General features: G+C 38.1%; 1 protein-coding gene across 11 annotated transcripts in view; it reads left to right on the plus strand.

Moving 5' to 3' along the window:
* The window catches only part of COBLL1 (cordon-bleu WH2 repeat protein like 1), a 163,771-nt gene that overhangs the window by 127,168 nt on the left and 18,365 nt on the right, over positions 1-18,238 (plus strand). For 9 of the 11 annotated variants that reach the window (XM_073807638.1, XM_019922403.3, XM_073807639.1 and 6 more), the window contains 3 exons: positions 11,501-11,654; positions 12,102-12,176; positions 13,342-13,461. In XM_073807638.1, coding sequence (XP_073663739.1) covers positions 11,501-11,654; positions 12,102-12,176; positions 13,342-13,461 — 349 coding nt within the window. The remainder of the gene's footprint in view (positions 1-11,500; positions 11,655-12,101; positions 12,177-13,341; positions 13,462-18,238) is intronic. The other 2 variants (XM_019922406.3, XM_019922408.3) reach the window with 1 other exon arrangement.

Consider the following 18,238-nt stretch of genomic DNA (forward strand, 5'->3'; position numbering starts at 1 on the left):
GAAGAGTTGGACAGAAGCTGTAGGTAATCTTGACCCATTGAATTCACAGAACCTTTTGGAGAATTCTTCATTTTTTCATATTTGGTATGGCTTTGCTGCTTGGTTATCTGAGTACACAACAGTGAATTGTTTTTCCCGGGCTACTAGCATGGCACCTCGTTTTCTTTAGGATATTGGCTTTTGGCTGGGAACACAATAAGGAATGCTCTTGATTGGGCATTTCACTTGCTCTCATTTTGTATTCTGCTGCAAACACTCAAATGTTGAGAAATTGAAATTCTTTGCCATATACTCTTATGCAAGTGAAATTTAATACTTAGAGTGTTAGTTTTTTAACAGCTGATTTGTTTCTTTAAAAATATTTGACATTTTTCATCTTTTACCCAATTTCATCTTTTAATGTTTATCATGCTTTACAAGCAGATAAAATGATAGATTGTTATATGATTTTGAAATGTGCAAGTCTATTTGGTCTTAGCTTCACTTAATGAGTTTAATCTAGTCATTTTATGCAGTCATTAAGGTTGTTGTAATAGAGCATTTATAATTTTTAAGAAATATACCCCTTTTTAGTTTTTTTCTCCAGGTTATCTCATAACATTTGATTTTTTTTTTTTTTTACCTCCACTCTCCACTTATATTATATAGAAAGTGGACCATACACATAATTCTCCAATTGCCTAGGAACAGTGGTTGTCATGGCATTTTCAGCTTGATATACGGGATACAGCTGTCTGTACTTCCAAAAATATGACTTGTTTCATTCAGTAGAGAAATGCACCAGCGCAGTATAATATTTAATATTCTTCCTCTTTTAAGGCTTCCCCAGATATAAGACATACTTTGTATTGTAGTTTTCATCAGATTTTCAAAGGGTCATAATCACACAAGAGCAGAAGTAATGACTAATGCTTATATATCACTTACTAATATTTCAGACAAGGCTCAACCACGTTGCTCATTTAATGCTCACGAAAATCCTCTGAACAATTACTGTTTAGGTTTCTGCCAGCTTTACCTCTGACCTAAATGTAAAGAGCTATGCTCATTATAAAGTTGCTAAATTTTAAAGAACAGTACTATTCAAAGAACACTAGGTCATTTGTGGAATTTGTGTGGATTTATCTTCCTTATCTAGCTTTCCTCTCTGAAATACGTATACTGAGTTAATAAAATATCATTGAAAATAATCAGTGTTAGGGTTTTCCTTTACAAGTTCTCATAGTATGAATTTTACTTAGCCTTTCTACCACTGTGACATTTGGGACCTCATGGTTTCAAAGACATGCCTTTCTCTGGTAACCAGCATGTTAACAGAGGTCAGGGTGGAGAGAAGCTGGCCCCTTTCCTGGAGCCACAGTGATAAAAAGGTGAGGTCACTTGGATAATGCCTGCCATACAGCCTTCACTCTTTCTGGGATGAACTGAGTTGGCCCCAGCTTGTTCCCTTGATTTCTCCTTTACTCTCATTGAGGCCCTAAATCAGTTACCTATAGATGTTGAGTATTCTCCTGCCCTGCTCCTAGACACCCCTCTGTTTGATCACTATGACCACAGAGAACCATGGTTACGTGGGCTTCTCATTGCGGTGCCTTGTCTTTGTTGCGGAGCATGGGCTCTAGGCACGCAGGCTTCAGTAGTTGTGGCACACGGGCTTTAGAGAGCAGGCTCAGTAGTTGTGGTGCACAGGCCTAGTTGCTCTGCGGCATGCGGGATCTTCCCGGACCAGGGCTTGAACCCATGTTCCCTGCATTGGCAGGCAGATTCTTAACCACTGCGCCACCAGGGAAACCCACCACCATCCTCTTTTTTTTTTCCAAAGATGATGTTGGGGGTAGGAGTTTATTAATTAATTTATTTATTTTTGCTGTGTTGGGTGTTCGTTTCTGTGTGAGGGCTTTCTCTAGTTGTGGCAAGCGGGGGCCACTCTTCATCGCGGTGCGCGGGCCTCTCACTATCGCAGCCTCTCGTTGCGGAGCACAGGATCCAGACGCACAGGCTCAGTAGTTGTGGCTCACGGGCCTAGTTGCTCTGTGGCATGTGGGATCCTCCCAGACCAGGGCTCGAACCCGTGTCCCCTGCATTAGCAGGCAGATTCTCAACCACTGCACCACCAGGGAAGCCCCACCATCCTCTTTTTTAACTTGATCCTGATCTCTGCTTTTTCCTGGTTCATTTTGTCTTTTTTCATTCAAGATATACTACTCAGGCCCTCATCTTTGGGCATTTAAAAAACGTTATAAGGGATTGCCACTAGTAAGACTTGGTTACACGGTTTCTCAAAGTATTGGAGGGTTGATGAAATGAAAGCAGATTGCCTCAGGGAGAGAATGTAAAACGCTTGCAAAGATAGGTGTAACAAAGGTTGTAAAATTCGTGTTTTGGTTTTATTCTGATATGCGTGGAGAAGGGCTGGAAAGAATGATATTGTGGCAGAAGAAACCCTAGTCTGGTTTGAGAGAGAGTCTTGGATCTGTAATATGCTTATTCTTCTTTGCTTTTGGTCATCTTTTGTCTTCTTCATCTTCTACCTTGAAGAACAAGCCATTGAACTTCTTTATGGTTTGGGTTTCTCCTCTGTAGAATAACGTTTTGTAATTAAATTTCCAGAACTCTTTTCAACTCTGGTATTATAAAATCTTTTTTTTTTTAATAAAAGTTGTTGTTGTCATTTAAAATTGGCCTTTAACAGGTGAAAGTGCTCTGCTGCAGGGACCTTTGGTTTGATCAGTGTTACCAGACAGTGGTATCTAGTCTTGGTATTACTCCTCTAAAGATTTTTGAACCCTAAAGAACAATAGCAAAATGAAACATTGACTAACTGAGATCTTTCTTCCTGAACTCCTAACTGTAACACCAAAGTCAGTACAAGTGTTTTGGGCATCACTTAGAAGATGTTGAAGACAGAAAATTTGAGGAAGATACGCTCAGGTTAATGAGTTTGTTAACCAGAGAACACAGATGTTATCATTAACTAATCGTGAGTTTAAAACTAGATGATTTTGAGAGAAACCTAGAGGCAAGTGCAGCCACTCAGAATCCTCTGAAGAGATTTAATTTTTTGTTAGTAACTCAAAAAGTCACAAGTGAAGAGTGGTGGTGGTTATTTAGATACCTGTAAGTGAATCCAGCTCTAATCTCATTGCTTCCTCTCGTAGAATTTATTTCAGCAGATTGATAAACACCCTGAAAATTGGCAGAACAGTTGCCTGCTTACATAGTGTGGATTTAAGAGCTCCAGGCTCTGATACTGCTGCCCTATTTCTTCTTTCTCTAATTACAATCATCTGGTACCTGGAATGTAACCCCCACTTCTTATACCCCTTCACTGATGACTTTTTAAAATCTAAGTTGACCTAAGCAAGACTTTCAGTGCTATAAATGAAGGATATTAAAACAGGTTTATAGACAGAATAAGAAAATAGAATATATAAGTCCTAGATCTTTAGGAGTCTGGAGGAAGTGCTGTCCAAGGGGCAAAATGGTGTAGAACAAGGAGATTCAAGGCAGCAAAATAAACTTGCTCTGGACCCACCAAAAGATAACATGTTGCGTGAAAAAAACATTAAAAAGAAAGAAGGAAACTGGCATGTATGCTTTCATCCAAGTCACAACACATGCATTTGTGTGTGTGTGTGTGTGTATACAGGTATAAGGTAAAAGACTGGACACCAAAACTTCTATGAGGTGACCTGTATTAGCTGAGATTTACGGTAATTTTTCTTTTCTTTCTTTCCTCATCATTGTATGCACTGTTTGCATCTCATAGGAGATTGTGCTAATTTTATGATCAAATTAATAATAAAACTGATTTCACTGTAGTAAGAAAAACTTACCTTCAGAGCTTTGCCTATTTTGAAATTCAGTAGAATATCTTATACTTCTATATTACATTCACTATGGTATAATAATTATATGTTTTGATGTTTAAGAAAATTGATTTGTTGTTTAAGTTATAAAATTATTTTAGAATTCTTCTATCAAGAGTGAAGAGTTAAAGCTTGACCTTCAGTTATGTGAAAAAGTTCAGTCATTAGGATACTAATGACTAATTCATAGTAAATTAGGAAACCCTAATGTCAATTATAAGGTATTTTATAATATTTTATAGCATTTATTGAGAATGTCTGCATTGGAGAAAGATAATGGGAGTCTGTCCCTTAAAAAGAAAAGAATGTTATATGAGTTTTCAGACAATTTTATGAAATTGCTTAAGCTCTCTTTAATCCAACTCCTCCTCACACGGGAAATCGTATTATAAACAAACTAGAATCCAAAAGCTTCTAATAGAAACATTTAACAGGACTTCCCTGGTGGTGCAGTGGTTAAGAATCTGCCGGCCAATGCAGGGGACATGGGTTTGATCCCTAGTCCGGGAAGATCCCACATGCCGCAGAGCAGCTAAGCCTGTGGGCCAAACCTACTGAGTGTGTGCTCTAGAGCCTGGGAGCCACAACTACTGAGCCCGAGTGCCACAACTACTGAAGCCTGCGCTCCTAGAGCCCACGCTCCACAACAAGAGAAGCCACCGCAATAAGCCCACGCACCGCAACAAAGAATAGCCCCTGCTCACCACTAGAGAAAGCCTGCCTGCAGCAACAAAGACCCAACGCAGCCAAAACAAAAAAAGAAACATTTAACGATGTCATTGATTGAAGTTGGGCCACTGTATTTCCATCCTTTGATTCAATCTTCTTTTTATTATTTTCCTATTTGTATTCTTCACTCTTAATCAGAATATATTGATTTCAGTGACCCACATCTTATAATTCAACTGTGATTAATAAGTGATCTAATGACAAGTACAGAGCTAGTACTAAGTAAATCTATTGAATACCATTCAATTCTATGTTCTTCAGCTAAATTTAGTTCCATTTTGAACCAGTGAATTCTGATCTGGATGTGAATTATGAAGGATTAACTATCTCGCATGGCTTTCAACTTGACCTTGCCATTTTCATTAGTGAATTCTGTTTCTCTGTGCAGTATTTTTCTTTTCACAGACTGTAAAATTCAGTGATGTACATTCCTGTTAGAGGTGCAGTTTTTGCTGAAGGTAGGCAGACTTAGTGACTCTAACTAAAGTAAATAATTGAATAGCTCTAATTATTAACCAAAGTGCTTTTCCCATAGTAAGAAGAAACCTGTCTGTTTTCTTGTGTTGTAAATCCTTTGGACTTAAATATAATTTGATATCAACTCCTTTTAAAAATTTTCAGTCATAATTTGACCAAAGGAAATGTACCTTGGCTAGGTGGTAAAAGCTAAAGACAGTTCTAAGCATTTCTTTCGTTTTAATTGTTCACATTAAATGTATGAAATATTTCAGATTTATATACTATAATTCACTTCCCTGTACCCCTCACTAAGAATTAACAAACTGGTGTTAAATATTTAGATTTTATTAAACTCCTTTAAGGTATGGTGAAGCTGCCTGAGGTGACTTAAAAGGTGGAGTTTTACACACAGTGGATTTAGCTTGTGCAGTGGTCTAAGCACAAGTTCCTAAGTTGTTTAAGGTTGATTATAACTGAGACTCACCCTAACAGGACTCCCACCACTGCCATCACTAATGAAAGTACAGTCTTAGAATAAGTACCTCTTTTTTTTTTTTTTTGCGGTACGCGGGCCTCTCACTGTTGTGGCCTCTCCCGTTGCGGAGCACAGGCTCCAGACGCGCAGGCTCAGCGGCCATGGCTCACGGGCCCATCCGCTCTGCGGCATGAGGGATCTTCCCGGACCGGGGCACAAACCCGTGTCCCCTGCATCGACAGGTGGACTCTCAACCACTGCGCCACCAGGGAAGCCCTAAGTACCTCCTTTTATCCACACTTTTTACTCTAACCTCTACACTACTACTATCATTTGCTTATTTTTTTACACTTTCACATACTTGAAAATAGACAAATTTCATGTAATAACATTAGCTACTACTTATGGAGCATGTACTGTATACTAGGTGCAGCACTAAGTGCCTGACACAGGTCATTTCACGTGAGCACCCAGCCCCCAGGAAGCAGGTACTGTTTTCCCAGTTTGTGGAGAAGGAGGCAGAAGGTTGCAGGGACAGTAAATGCCACGTTCCCCGTTCAAGCCCTGGCATCGACTCCAAAGCTCATGTGTTTGGTAACCATTACACTGGCTGCCTTCCAACTTGCAAACCCTCTGTAAGCTTCTCGCCAATTAGACAAAGTCACACTCAAAATCCTGGGTAGCTCAATCCTGAGAAATGCAAGAGTAGAGCTATTGGGAGCCTATTAAGGAGCATATTCCTGAAGTGCACAGAACAAAACGGGGCTTCAGAATGCGTGGTGGCCTTCCTTGCCCTTCTTTCTTTCAACATTTTATATGGGAGCTCATGACGTGTTTACTTAGATAACTGCAGTAGTTTAGTACGTCTACTTCTTAGCAAGCTTGTGTGCTGGATCCGTATATTCTACACATATCCCACGGTACACGCCAGTTTTCTTGGCTACAATCTATTTAGGAACACCTAGATCTTCTACCTCAAATGCCCCTTCTTTCTTGCAGGCTTTTACCCAAGAGAAGGATGTTTTCCGTAGACATAGGATCCTGGGGTTCTTCCATTTTAGTCTTATTAGCAATGTTTTAGTTAACACAAAATAACTCCCAAGTTTGATTTTCTTTTGGCTGCTGCTTAGCTGATTGAAATTCTTTTCTAAGTTGTTAAATTTACATTTTTGTCACCAAGCTAGTAAGCTCTTACTATTGATTATAGCATTGAATCTAGTGATGCAGGTAACATAAGTTGACCTGGTCACATGCAGTGACAATCATGTTCTCTTCAAAGGTCTTCGTTCTCAGTCCCTATGATCCAGTTGCTGGTCTGGAAACATAAGTCCATTTGCTTTCATGACATGCCCGTACAATAGAGGAAGGGGGTAAATCTTACGGAATAAGGTTATAAAGCATGTGCTCCCCCGAGACGTTCATGGCTTTGCCCATCTAACGTGCATTCCCTCAACTGTCTTCACAAATGCTATTAGAACTGTTTTAGCATTTGTAACACTGAAATATGTGTATTTGGACAAATTTTAAATCTTTATCCATAGAAATATAAATATCCTGTACAAAAAAAAAAGTTAGCTTATTTTAAGACCTCTAGGGTGATAAATGAAATATATGAGTTTAATTTTATTCTGTCTTTGAGTTATTAGGTCCATATAAATTTGTGAGCCTCTGTATATACATTCCTCCCTTTTTTTATCTCTGTGCTATTTGCTTTACTATATTATAACCAGAATTTAAGAGCTCTAACTCCTAAACAGATACTACTGTCTGAGAAATTCATGTTGTGACTGCTTTTATCAGGTAACAGACCAATAACTGACAGTGGCTGGGAACCTGACCTAAAGGGGAACACGGGTTGTTATCAGACTACATGAAAGCAATCGGTCCAAACATAAGAAACACGTTTTCAGCGTGGAATTAGAAGGAAAATCAAATGCTGCCATGACTTCATGCATTCACCAATTACTTATTGTTCACCTACTGATGAAACTAGGTCTGTGATAGGAATGAGGCATGCTTGAATAGGGCTTGACAGAAGTAAACTCATCAAGAAATAAAATGACGTGTTCTACTGCTTTTGATGTTTTAGATCAATATTTTAAAAAATGAAGTGTCATATTGTTTTAGGAGAATGTTTGGCCATCTCCCTAACAATCCCTAAATTTCTTACTTTTATAAGACAGCAAGTGAAGGTTTCCGAACACAGAGACATATCATCAATAAGAAGATTTTAATTTAAACTTTATGTCCTATTCAAAACGATATTTAAATATTGCTGATCTATCACTACATTTCTTTCTCAGCTCTTTGTCACCGAGGGCCCTTCTCCTAATTATTTCAGAGGTCCAAGCAGCAGTTGAGGGCCCACCCACGGGGTTGGGGGGGTGACCCTCTGATTTAATCAAAATTGGCTTCAGTGACTCTGAATCAAAATCTGGGTTTGGGTGGCAGGCTTTGACTCTTTTCATGCTGGATTATGGAGACGTCTGAAGAGTTCTGTAGGAGGGACCAGGGCAATGAGAGGAGAGGAGATTGGTGGCTGCAGCTGTTTACCAACTGGTAATGGAAGAAGTTTAATGTTCTGATTACCGATAAGGTCAGCCTGGTGCCACCCTGTCTGACCCCCTTGTTAACATGAGTTAACTTTAGTGAGAGGTGTGTTCCACCAAGTGCCTGCCATATGGACCTGACTCTGCTTCTGCCCGTGTGAGATGAGCTGCCTTCCGCTTTTGTCCCTAACAGAACTGGCAGTGATGACAGCTAACTCAAACTTTTCTCTGTGAGAGCAGGCTTCCTTTCTTCTCTGGCAGAAATATTATAACATTACAAAATAGTAAATTTGCTTTTTGTGGTATATAGCAAGACATAATGACTGATAAACATCTTATGAACTAGGCCACTTCCCTTAGTTGTACTTACATTGTCTCTTAAGATTGGAATGGCCCAAGCTTTACATACTCTCCTAGTCCAAGTTTATCAAGGCCTTTTATTTGCAAATGAGGAAGGCAGAATTTGGTTCATTTCTTTCATTCACTCAACACGAATCTATTGAGAAACTTCTATGAGACAGACTTTGTTCTGGAGACACGGAAGTGAGCAAAATAGGAGGAAAAAATATCCTTGCCCTTAGAGTCAAACCTGGTGGAAGCAACAATAAACAAGGTAGAGAGGCCAACTCTGTGGTATGTTAGAGAGTGATTAAATGCTGATCATAAGATCAAGCTGGGAAGACAGATAGGAATTGTTGAGGCAGCGGGGGCGGGGGGGAAGTCAAGGAGGAGCTCACTGAAAAGGTGACATTTGAGAAACGACCTGAAGAAGATGATGGGGTAAGACATTATCGGAAGAGCATTCCAGGGACAGGGACAGCAAGGGCAACCACTCTGAGGTGGGGACACTCCTGGCACATTTGAGGAGCAGTGTGAAGGCCAGTGTGGCTCACTCTGCTCCACACCTGGAGAAGGAGGTGGTCAGAGAGATCTAGGGGCCAGGTCGCCAATGGCCTTAGAACTCATTACAAGGACTTTAGCTTTTCTGTAGCAATTGGGAAATTCTTAGTGGGTATTGAACAAAGTGCCTTCACCTGATTTTTATTTTAACAGGATCCTTTGCTGCTATATTGAGGAAGGACTCTAGGGAAGCAATGTGGAAGAAGCAATCCAATTAGAAGGGTCTTAGTAATGGCTCGCTCTGTGGTAGCAGTTGAGCTGGATGAGCCAATAGGATGGACTTGATATGGAGTGTGAGAGAGAGGGGACATGGGAGGGTGACTCCAAAGTTTCTGGCATGAACAAATGGAATAATGACTTGCTGTTTTTATTGAAACAGGGAAGACTGTGAGAACAGGGTTATTTTTAATGGGGGAGATGAAAGGAGGATTAGCAGGATCTTAGTTTTAGATATGCTGAGTTTGAAATGGGCTTCAACATTAGATGAAGATCAGACAGAGGTCCAGGATGGAGACATAATTTGGAAATCATCAACATATAAATAATACATAAAACCCAGAGATAGCAGACATTACCAAGAATGAGTATAGATTCTAAAGAGAATATGTCCAAGGACTAGATGAAAAGGAACCAACACAGAAAACAGAGTTCAGATCTTTACAGAGTAAGGAAATAGTATTCTGGGTATAAGAAAAAGAAGATTTTAGAGGGTGGTCAACTGTTTAATGCTGCTAATATGTCAAACAAGTGAGTTCTAAGAAGTAACCACTGATTTAGTCATGAGGGAGGTCATTGATGACTTTGATAGTGTAAAGGAAAAACTCAGTTTTCTACCCATGTAGGGAAAAACCCAGTTCTTTCCTACTGTGTGTTTCTTCCCTGTGAGTCTCCTTTGCTACTCACACAAAACATTTCACTTCTGTTCAACAAACGTGTGGAGGTTTTCCCCACACCGCCAGGCAATTTTTAGATACCAGCATTCAGCTAAATTCTGACACCATCTACCTAGAGACAACATCAGATTCCACAGGATAAGGGCTCAGTCCCACAAGACGGCCCTCCCTTTCCTACACACACTACAGGCACCAGTCACAAGCCCAAGTTATCACCTCTGCTCCTGACCAACCAGCTATTGATTAGAGATTCCAGTGACCCCCTTCTTGGACTTCAGATGCCAACCACAAGTCCAGGTTGTTACCTATACTTCTGACCAACTGGCTATAAATCAGAGGTTCCTTCGACTCCCTCCTCAGGTTTGATTAATTTGCTAGAATGGCTCACAGAATTCAGGGAAACACTTGCTTACATTTACCAGTTTCCTAAGGGATATGATAAAGTATATAGATGAACATCTAGATGGAAGAGATGTATAGGGCAAGGTATGTGGGGAGGGGCATGGGGTTGCACTACCTGTCCAGGTATGCCACTCTCCCAGCACCTCCACGTGTGCACTGACCTGGAAGCTCTCTGAACTCCATACTTTTGTGATTTTACGGCAGCCTCATCACATAGGCATGATCAGTCATTAACTCCATTTTCAACCCTTCTCCCTTCTCAAGAGAATGAGGGCAGGGCTGAAAATTCCAGGCTTCTAATCATGACTTTCCCATGGCAAGCCCTCATCCAGGAGCCCATCCAGAGTTGCCTCATTACAACAAAAGGTACTCCTATCATCCAGGAAATTACAAAGTTTCAGGAGCTCTGTGTCAGGAACTGGGGCCCAAGACCAATATTAGAACAAGAGATGCTACTAGTGTTCTTGTCACTTAGGAAAGTTCAAGGGTTTTAGGAGCTCTGTGCCAGGAATGTGGGCAAAGACCATTATATATTTTCTATTATCTCACAGATAGGAATAGTTTTAATGGATCAAAGGTTGAGAAAAATCTGATTGGAGGGGTTCAAGTGGGAGATGAGAAATTGGAGGAAAAAAACTATGAATAACACTTTTAAGCAGGTTTGTTGTAAGGGGAAAGAGCAAGATGACGTGGCAATGGGCCAGGAGGAACCGGCCAGCCTGCGGACAGTCACATGCTGGGAGTGTGAGCATTAGCTGTGTATAGAGGCGAGGACCTCAAATGACCTCGCCTTTGGTAGACATATAGATTTTTGAAATGTTTGTCATTAATGTATTGTGCCAAAAAGAAAGATTAATCAAGCCAGTCTTAATGTACAGATATTCTTCCCTTTTTCACTTCTTACTTTACATCCAGTATTTTCTCTAGATTTTCCTTTGAAAGCTAGTTTTTAACTGCGTTCCCTATGAGTGTTCTACATTTTCATTAGTTGTGTACATGCCGGCCTCCCATTCTAGCCTAACCTTACTGAGAAGCATCATATTATACTTTTCTTTACATATCCGTCTCTGACACGTGGCAGATACTCCGTAAATGCTTTTTGAATGACTGACCATTATGTTCCATATTGGCATATGATGTGTTTGATGTAAACGTCAGTGTCTTCCTGAAGTTTGCTGTTCATTTCTGAATAGAGATTCTATTTGGTCACTTTGTTTTCCATAGCGTTCCTCTGGAGCAGGCAGAGTGAGGACAGGCTCTCTGCAGCTCGGTATCACATCCGGTGGGAATTCATCTTTGAAAAGGACAAAGCGAAAAGCACCTTCCCCACCCTCCAAAACAGCCCTGCAACAAAGTGATGAAAATAGTCACGTGACTGGTAATGTTACTTTTCCCATTAACATTAGTGTTGTGTTTTCTTTAATATAGACAATAGAAATGATATAGGTTACAAATCACATCTTTTTATTAAATAATATTAGTACTTAAACTTAATAGTAGTGCTTAGATAGTCCCTGATTATTCTCACTACCTTTGAAAAATCTGCATAAATTTAAAACTGTACAGCTCCATTATCCTAAAATGAGCATGTTATAATTTGTGAGTCTATTCAGAAAGATACTGCCTTTCCAGGATTGACTACATGTAGGACTGGGAATCAAAATAGATTTTAGCTGTATCACAGCTAGACAAGTACAGTGGCTTCTAATAAGGTTAGGGCTATCTTTTTCTGAATTATATAAAAATGACTTAAGTTAAGGTACTAAGGAATTGTTTCATTGGTGAATGTGACTTGCTCAGAAGTTGTGTTTCTTCTGTCTTCTAGCCCTGCAGTTGGTACCTGCAATTCCTACAGACAGTGTTTTAGAAGCAAACTCTTCTGAGGGCCTGTCCAGCCCAGGTCTGACACCTCTGTTCCACATCATGTAACCACTGAGAAAGAACTTCCAGGACAGTTGAGGAATGAATCTAGTTGTAATGCTCTGTATATGAAGGAGATACAGATGCTTTGTCTTCATTTCCCACATTATATAGTATGAAATGAAAAATATTCCCCTCCCTGAGTTCAGAGCGTGAAACACAGAAATCAAAATTTTAGTTCTGCGATGGTACCTTGAGTGCTTTTCCTACTAGGTCTCCTGCTTTTCCTTATGCAATGTCAGGTTGCCATTTATTAATCTTCTCCCCAAGGGGAATGACACATCTTAGTTAGGAATGTACCTTGGTGTGTTCAAAAGAAAACTTACATGAAGGTGTTAAGCATCATTCTTTATGCAACTGTTGTAGGTGTGAATTCATATTGTCCTAATCTGATGGTAAAAATTTATTATGAAATATTTTCTATTATATAGTTTTATTTTGGATTGTCTCCAAATAAGTGAAGTTTCAGTAAAAATCTAATACTGTTCCTTAATATTTTTAATAATAGCTATTTAGTAGCTATAAGTATGATAAAATTTCTTAATCGTTAGGCTTAAAGTTCGGTGTAAATGAATATGACAGACTAATAATGTTTAATCAAAAATAGAATATTACTATGTCAGTACTTTAGCACGGCAATAATTTGATAGGTATAAAAATTGCTTAATATAACTACCTCATTTTTATAATTCACATTCACAAATACAGAAAGACTCAGAAGCACCCAAATGCTCCTGAATCTTTTAATCCTTAGGTGATATTTAGGAATTTAAGATTTTGATATAGAATTCTCCTTTCCTGTGATTAAAAACACTATCATTAGGTAACTAGTAATGATTTTTCTCAAGTCTTACCCAGAATAATATCAATGATACCATTCTGTTTCACAAAGGAAATTTATTAAATAATATCGAACTATGTAAATGAAATGAGAAGATTTCGGAAGTATTAGAGAAAAGTGGCTGCTATTCAAACTTTGCTTGATAGCTGTTTTTCTTCCTTTTTTTCCCCTTTTACCTCTTCCTGTTTAATGCATGGCTAATTGTGAGTTAACATATCTAATTTCTTGTGAAATGCTTCTTGGTCTCTGCTTGCTTAATTCTGTTTTCTAAGTGCCATTTCCACAGATTTTACTTCTTTGGCAGAATCCTCCCTTGGCTCTGGGCTCCCCGCTCACGAACAGTGTGCTGTGCCCCAGCTGCTGGCCGAAGCCCCTCTCTCGGAGTGCCCTGGAACGCCCGAGGTAGCTGCCGCATCTCTCCCATGTAGGTGACCTGGCCTTTCCTGCCTGCTGCTTTGTTTAAGACAGATTGAGATGTCATCACATTTAGATTTGGTTACTTGTTGATTCCTTGTGTAAAAATGTCTCATAAAAAAAATAGTTTCTGCCTTGTCACTTGAAATTCTTGGAGTTTGATGTTTTCCCTAATCACATAGTGAATGAATATGGCAACATGTAAGATGATAAAATCAGTGGCTCTGAAGGATTTCAGCTTCTCTTCTATTTAGCTTTCTGCTTTTTGGCAAAACTGTCTGAACTTTATTATTTTCAACATATAACTATATAAATATAAAAGAATACATATATATTTTTTCTTTATTGAACTACTCTTTTGTTGTTATCTAGGCATGGCTTATTTTCTATAGTATTGCTTTTGATTGGGATTTTTAAGTGATCGAAATTTTTTTGTTACCATATGGCAAAACTTCATAGTTAGGTAATATTTGAATTCTATCATAAATAATTTTACTAAATTTTTCAGTGACTCAGAAAAAGCCCTTATCACCTCAAACCAGTTGTTTAAAATCAGTATACTATCATATACGCGTTAAAGGAATGAAAAATTGTGTGGCCAGTTTGGGAAATACTTTAGCAGGTTGTTTTTTTTTTTTAAGTAAAAATAAGGATTCATTTTCTATATGACCCAGAAATCCCACTCCTAAGACTTCTCAAGAAAAGTGAAAACGAATGTGCATACAAAAACCTGCACGTGAATTATTATAGAATTTATGTAATTGTCAAAAATGGGAAACAACCCCATGTCCCTAAACTGAGGAATGGATAAATATAGTTTGTCCGTATGTTGGAATACTACAACCTAACCAAAAGAAGGAACAAATAAGTAATACATGCAACAACATGGCTAAATCTTAAATACATTGTTAAATGAAGGAAGCTAGACTTAAATGGCTAGATGCTGTATGATTTCATTTATATGACATTCTTGCAAAGGCATAACTATAGGGATAATTGCTGCCGGGGCTGGGGTTAGAGAGAGGAGTTGATTACTAAGGAGCCTGGGGGATTTTGGAAGCTGATGGAATTGTTCTACATCTTGATTGTGGTGGTCACAGAAAGATAGATAGATAGATGTCAAAACTGGACATTCCAAAATGTATTCCAAAAATGATGAATCTTACTGAAACTATACCTCAGTTTTTAAAAATGAAAGAGAAAACAACTCTGTCGGAAATTACAGCAGTGTCTGACACAGTGAACACTTTTTTGAATAAATGAATTTTTTTTTTTAAAAGTTCACCAGAATAGATTTAATCTAATACAATTCTGTTTTAGCAAAGAGTAGTATCTGTCAAACAATTCTGCCCTTTGACCATCTCCAGGAAAAATACACAAGATGTCCCAAAAGGCTTAGTGAAATTTTAAGCTTTAATAACTTATAAGATGCTACAAACTAAGTTTAATTATTTAAATTTCTTTTACACATATTATATTTTGTGAATTTAAAATAATTTTATTTTTTGTTTCAGTCAATTTTGCAAATCTTTAGAAGGACTGAAAATATTAAATATATTCAAATTATATTAGAAAGCTAAGTAAGTGTAAAAGAAATTTCAACAATTACAATTTCAAATGATTTTTTATAATTTTCTAAACATATTGTGGAAGTTGTTATATCTTACAGCTACACTAAAGTTTTGGATACTCTGTTCTTTGAAAGTGAATTCTCTTCCCTTAGAACATGTGAAGCTGAAATATGATAGTTGTGATCTAACATTTGTGAAAATTATTCACTGTTCACAGCCCCCACTTCGTTTTGTTGTTATTGCTGTAGTTCTAAAATTTGGCCATAGTATAAGTCTGTTAACACATACAAAACAAACTTGATTTAATATTTTTTAAAGTTTGGAAAAAATCTGTACTAGTCAAACAACAAAGTGTGAAAGTGCTCTTGGTTAGAAGTTTTAAAAAGAATCACAGCCTTTTCTAAGACTTTTAATGACAGGAATGCAGTTCAAATATATATATTTAAGAAAACCTGTATGATGCTTATAACTACTAAGTTATAAAACCCCAGAAAAAATAATTTGAAAAGATTTCTGAAACATGTGACTCATTCTTCATACTTTGAGACCAGTTTCTCAGTGAGGACCTCATACTTAAAGAAAGTTGAAGACCTCGACTTTTTAAAGAAAAGTTGTGTATCTATATAAAACACATGTGATGGTAAAGAGAGAAATAGGGAGAAAGATCAATAATTTGCTAAATGTTACCTCAGTTAATATAATTTCCAAAAGAGCTTAATATATACCAAGGAGCCATCTATAAAACATACTTGCATCTAAACCATAATGGCCTTTCATTTTTCCTTGATACACAGTTTTCAAATTATGTAAATATACGCTTACTGTATAGATGTAATATGCTATTGTAAAGGCATAATATTGTACATTGGCATCAAAATAACTATTTCATGTCATGATAAAGCATGATTTATATATATAAGTATATATATATATATATATATATACACACACACACACACATATATATATATATTTTTTTGGCGGTACGCGGGCCTCTCACTGTTGTGGCCTCTCCCGTTGTGGAGCACAGGCTCCGGACGTGCAAGCTCAGCAGCCATGGCTCACGGGTCCAGCCGCTCTGCGGCATGTGGGATCTTCCTGGACCGGGGCATGAACCCGTGTCCCCTGCATCGGCAGGCGGACTCTCAACCACTGCGCCACCAGGGAAGCCCTACATATATTTTTATATATAAATTTACTTAAAGTCAAATTCTTTTTTTTTATAAATTAATTATTTTTGGCTACGTTGGGTCTTCGTTGCTGCACATGGGCTTTCTTTAGTTGCGTCGAGCGGGGACTACTCTTCGTTGTGGCGTTTGGGCTTCTCATTGCAGCGGCGTCTCTTGTCGTGGAGCACAGGCTCTAGGTACGTGGGCTCAGTAGTTGTGGCACGTGGGCTCGAGTGCAGGCTCAGTAGTTGCAGCACATGGGCTTAGTTGCTCTGCGGCATGTGGGATCTTCCCAGACCAGGGCTCAAACCCATGTCCCTGGCATTGGCAGGTGGATTCTTAACCACTGTGCCACCAGGGAGCCCTTAAAGTCAAATTCTTTAATGTTTTTTCTAAGTAATCTGTTTTTTAATTTACAATAAAAATGTCATTAAAATTCCCCGTATTTATTAAAAAGCACAAATAGCATACTTTTCTGTCTATATGCTTAAAGATACAATTAAAGAAATACATTTTAAGTATTTCACATATTCTTCAAATATGTTAAACTTTTTTGTTAAACTTTGTAGATGTGCTGATTACTATCATCCAGTGCTATACTACCCTTTTTACCCTTCTATTGTGGTAAAATTAAACTTTGTTCAGCTGCTGTTATGTAAGTGGAAATGTTGAATTATATTTATTTATTTTTATAAATTTATTATTTATTTATTTATTTTTGGCTGTGTTGGGTCTTCGTTGCTGCGCGCGGGCTTTTCTCTAGTTGCAGCGAGTGGGGGCTACTCTTCATTGTGGTGCATGGGCTTCTCACTGCGGCGGCTTCTCTTGTTGTGGAGCCAAGTGCGTGGGCTTCAGTAGTTGTAGCACGTGGGCTCAGTATTTGTGGCTCACGGGCTCTAGAGCACAGGCTCAGTAGTGGTGGCACACGGGCTTAGTTGCTCCGCGGCACGTGGGATCTTCCCGGACCAGGGCTCAAACCCATGTCCTCTGCACTGGCAGGCGGATTCTTAACCACTGCACCACCAGGGAAGCCCTGAATTGTATTAAAATAAGCAAAGATCCAGAACCTCATTCTTTGGTTTAAATTTACTTTCACAGCTAGTGTGGACACCAGTTGCTTAGGATGTCTCCTCTTTTACCCTGTTGGCCATTTGGTGTTAGTGCTAAGAAATTATAATAAAACAATTTCATTCAATGAAATATTAACCACAGCTATTGAAGAGAGTCATACACACACACATACTGATATGGGAAGACCTTTAAGACATAGTTAAGTGGAGGAAAAAGAAGTTAGTGAAAAACATCAGGTATATTATGCTTCCATTTATATTAAATAAACCAAGAATTGAGAGAAAGAAGGAAATGTATGTATATCTGTTTAAACGGTATATGCTCATTATACTTTCTGATAATATAGAGGAAAAAAACTGTTAAGGGAAGTTGCCTCTGAGAATCAAACTGAGTAGGAGTTAAAATTAATTTTCATTGCATAATACTTATTCTATTTGTATATTAAAAATTATATTAAGCATCTAAGTAAATGGCTTCTCACCTTGGTTGCACACTAGAATCACCTGAAAGAACCTTAAAAAAATTCTTGGTCCCTCCCTTCAGAGATTGATTTAACAGATGTGGATTAGAGGTGAGCATCAGTATTTTTAAAAGATGCTCAGATAATTCTCAATCATAGTACTGATAATTACTGAGTCAAACTTTATAAGTACACTTGGAGCCAATCTAAAAATCTCGTGTTCTTTTTGTTTACATTTAAAGCCATTGCATCAAGGTAAAAATCATTTAAATTGAAAGATACATTCTTAAATGAAATATATAACTTGAAGTTTATGAGCTTAAATAACCTCTTTTTTTCTACCATGAATAAAACTGAGAGAGACAGCATATTATTTTTAGAAATGTATGTCTGAGATAATCTGATTATATGTTAACATAATTATTCACCATTAGAAAAGTATTTTACTATTAGCTTTGAATCAGAATTTAAAAGAGTCCAACTAATTATTATTTTAAAAATTCCTTCCTTGCCAGG

The sequence above is a fragment of the Tursiops truncatus genome, chromosome 7, assembly GCF_011762595.2.
Source record: "Tursiops truncatus isolate mTurTru1 chromosome 7, mTurTru1.mat.Y, whole genome shotgun sequence".
Lineage (NCBI taxonomy): Eukaryota > Metazoa > Chordata > Mammalia > Artiodactyla > Delphinidae > Tursiops > Tursiops truncatus.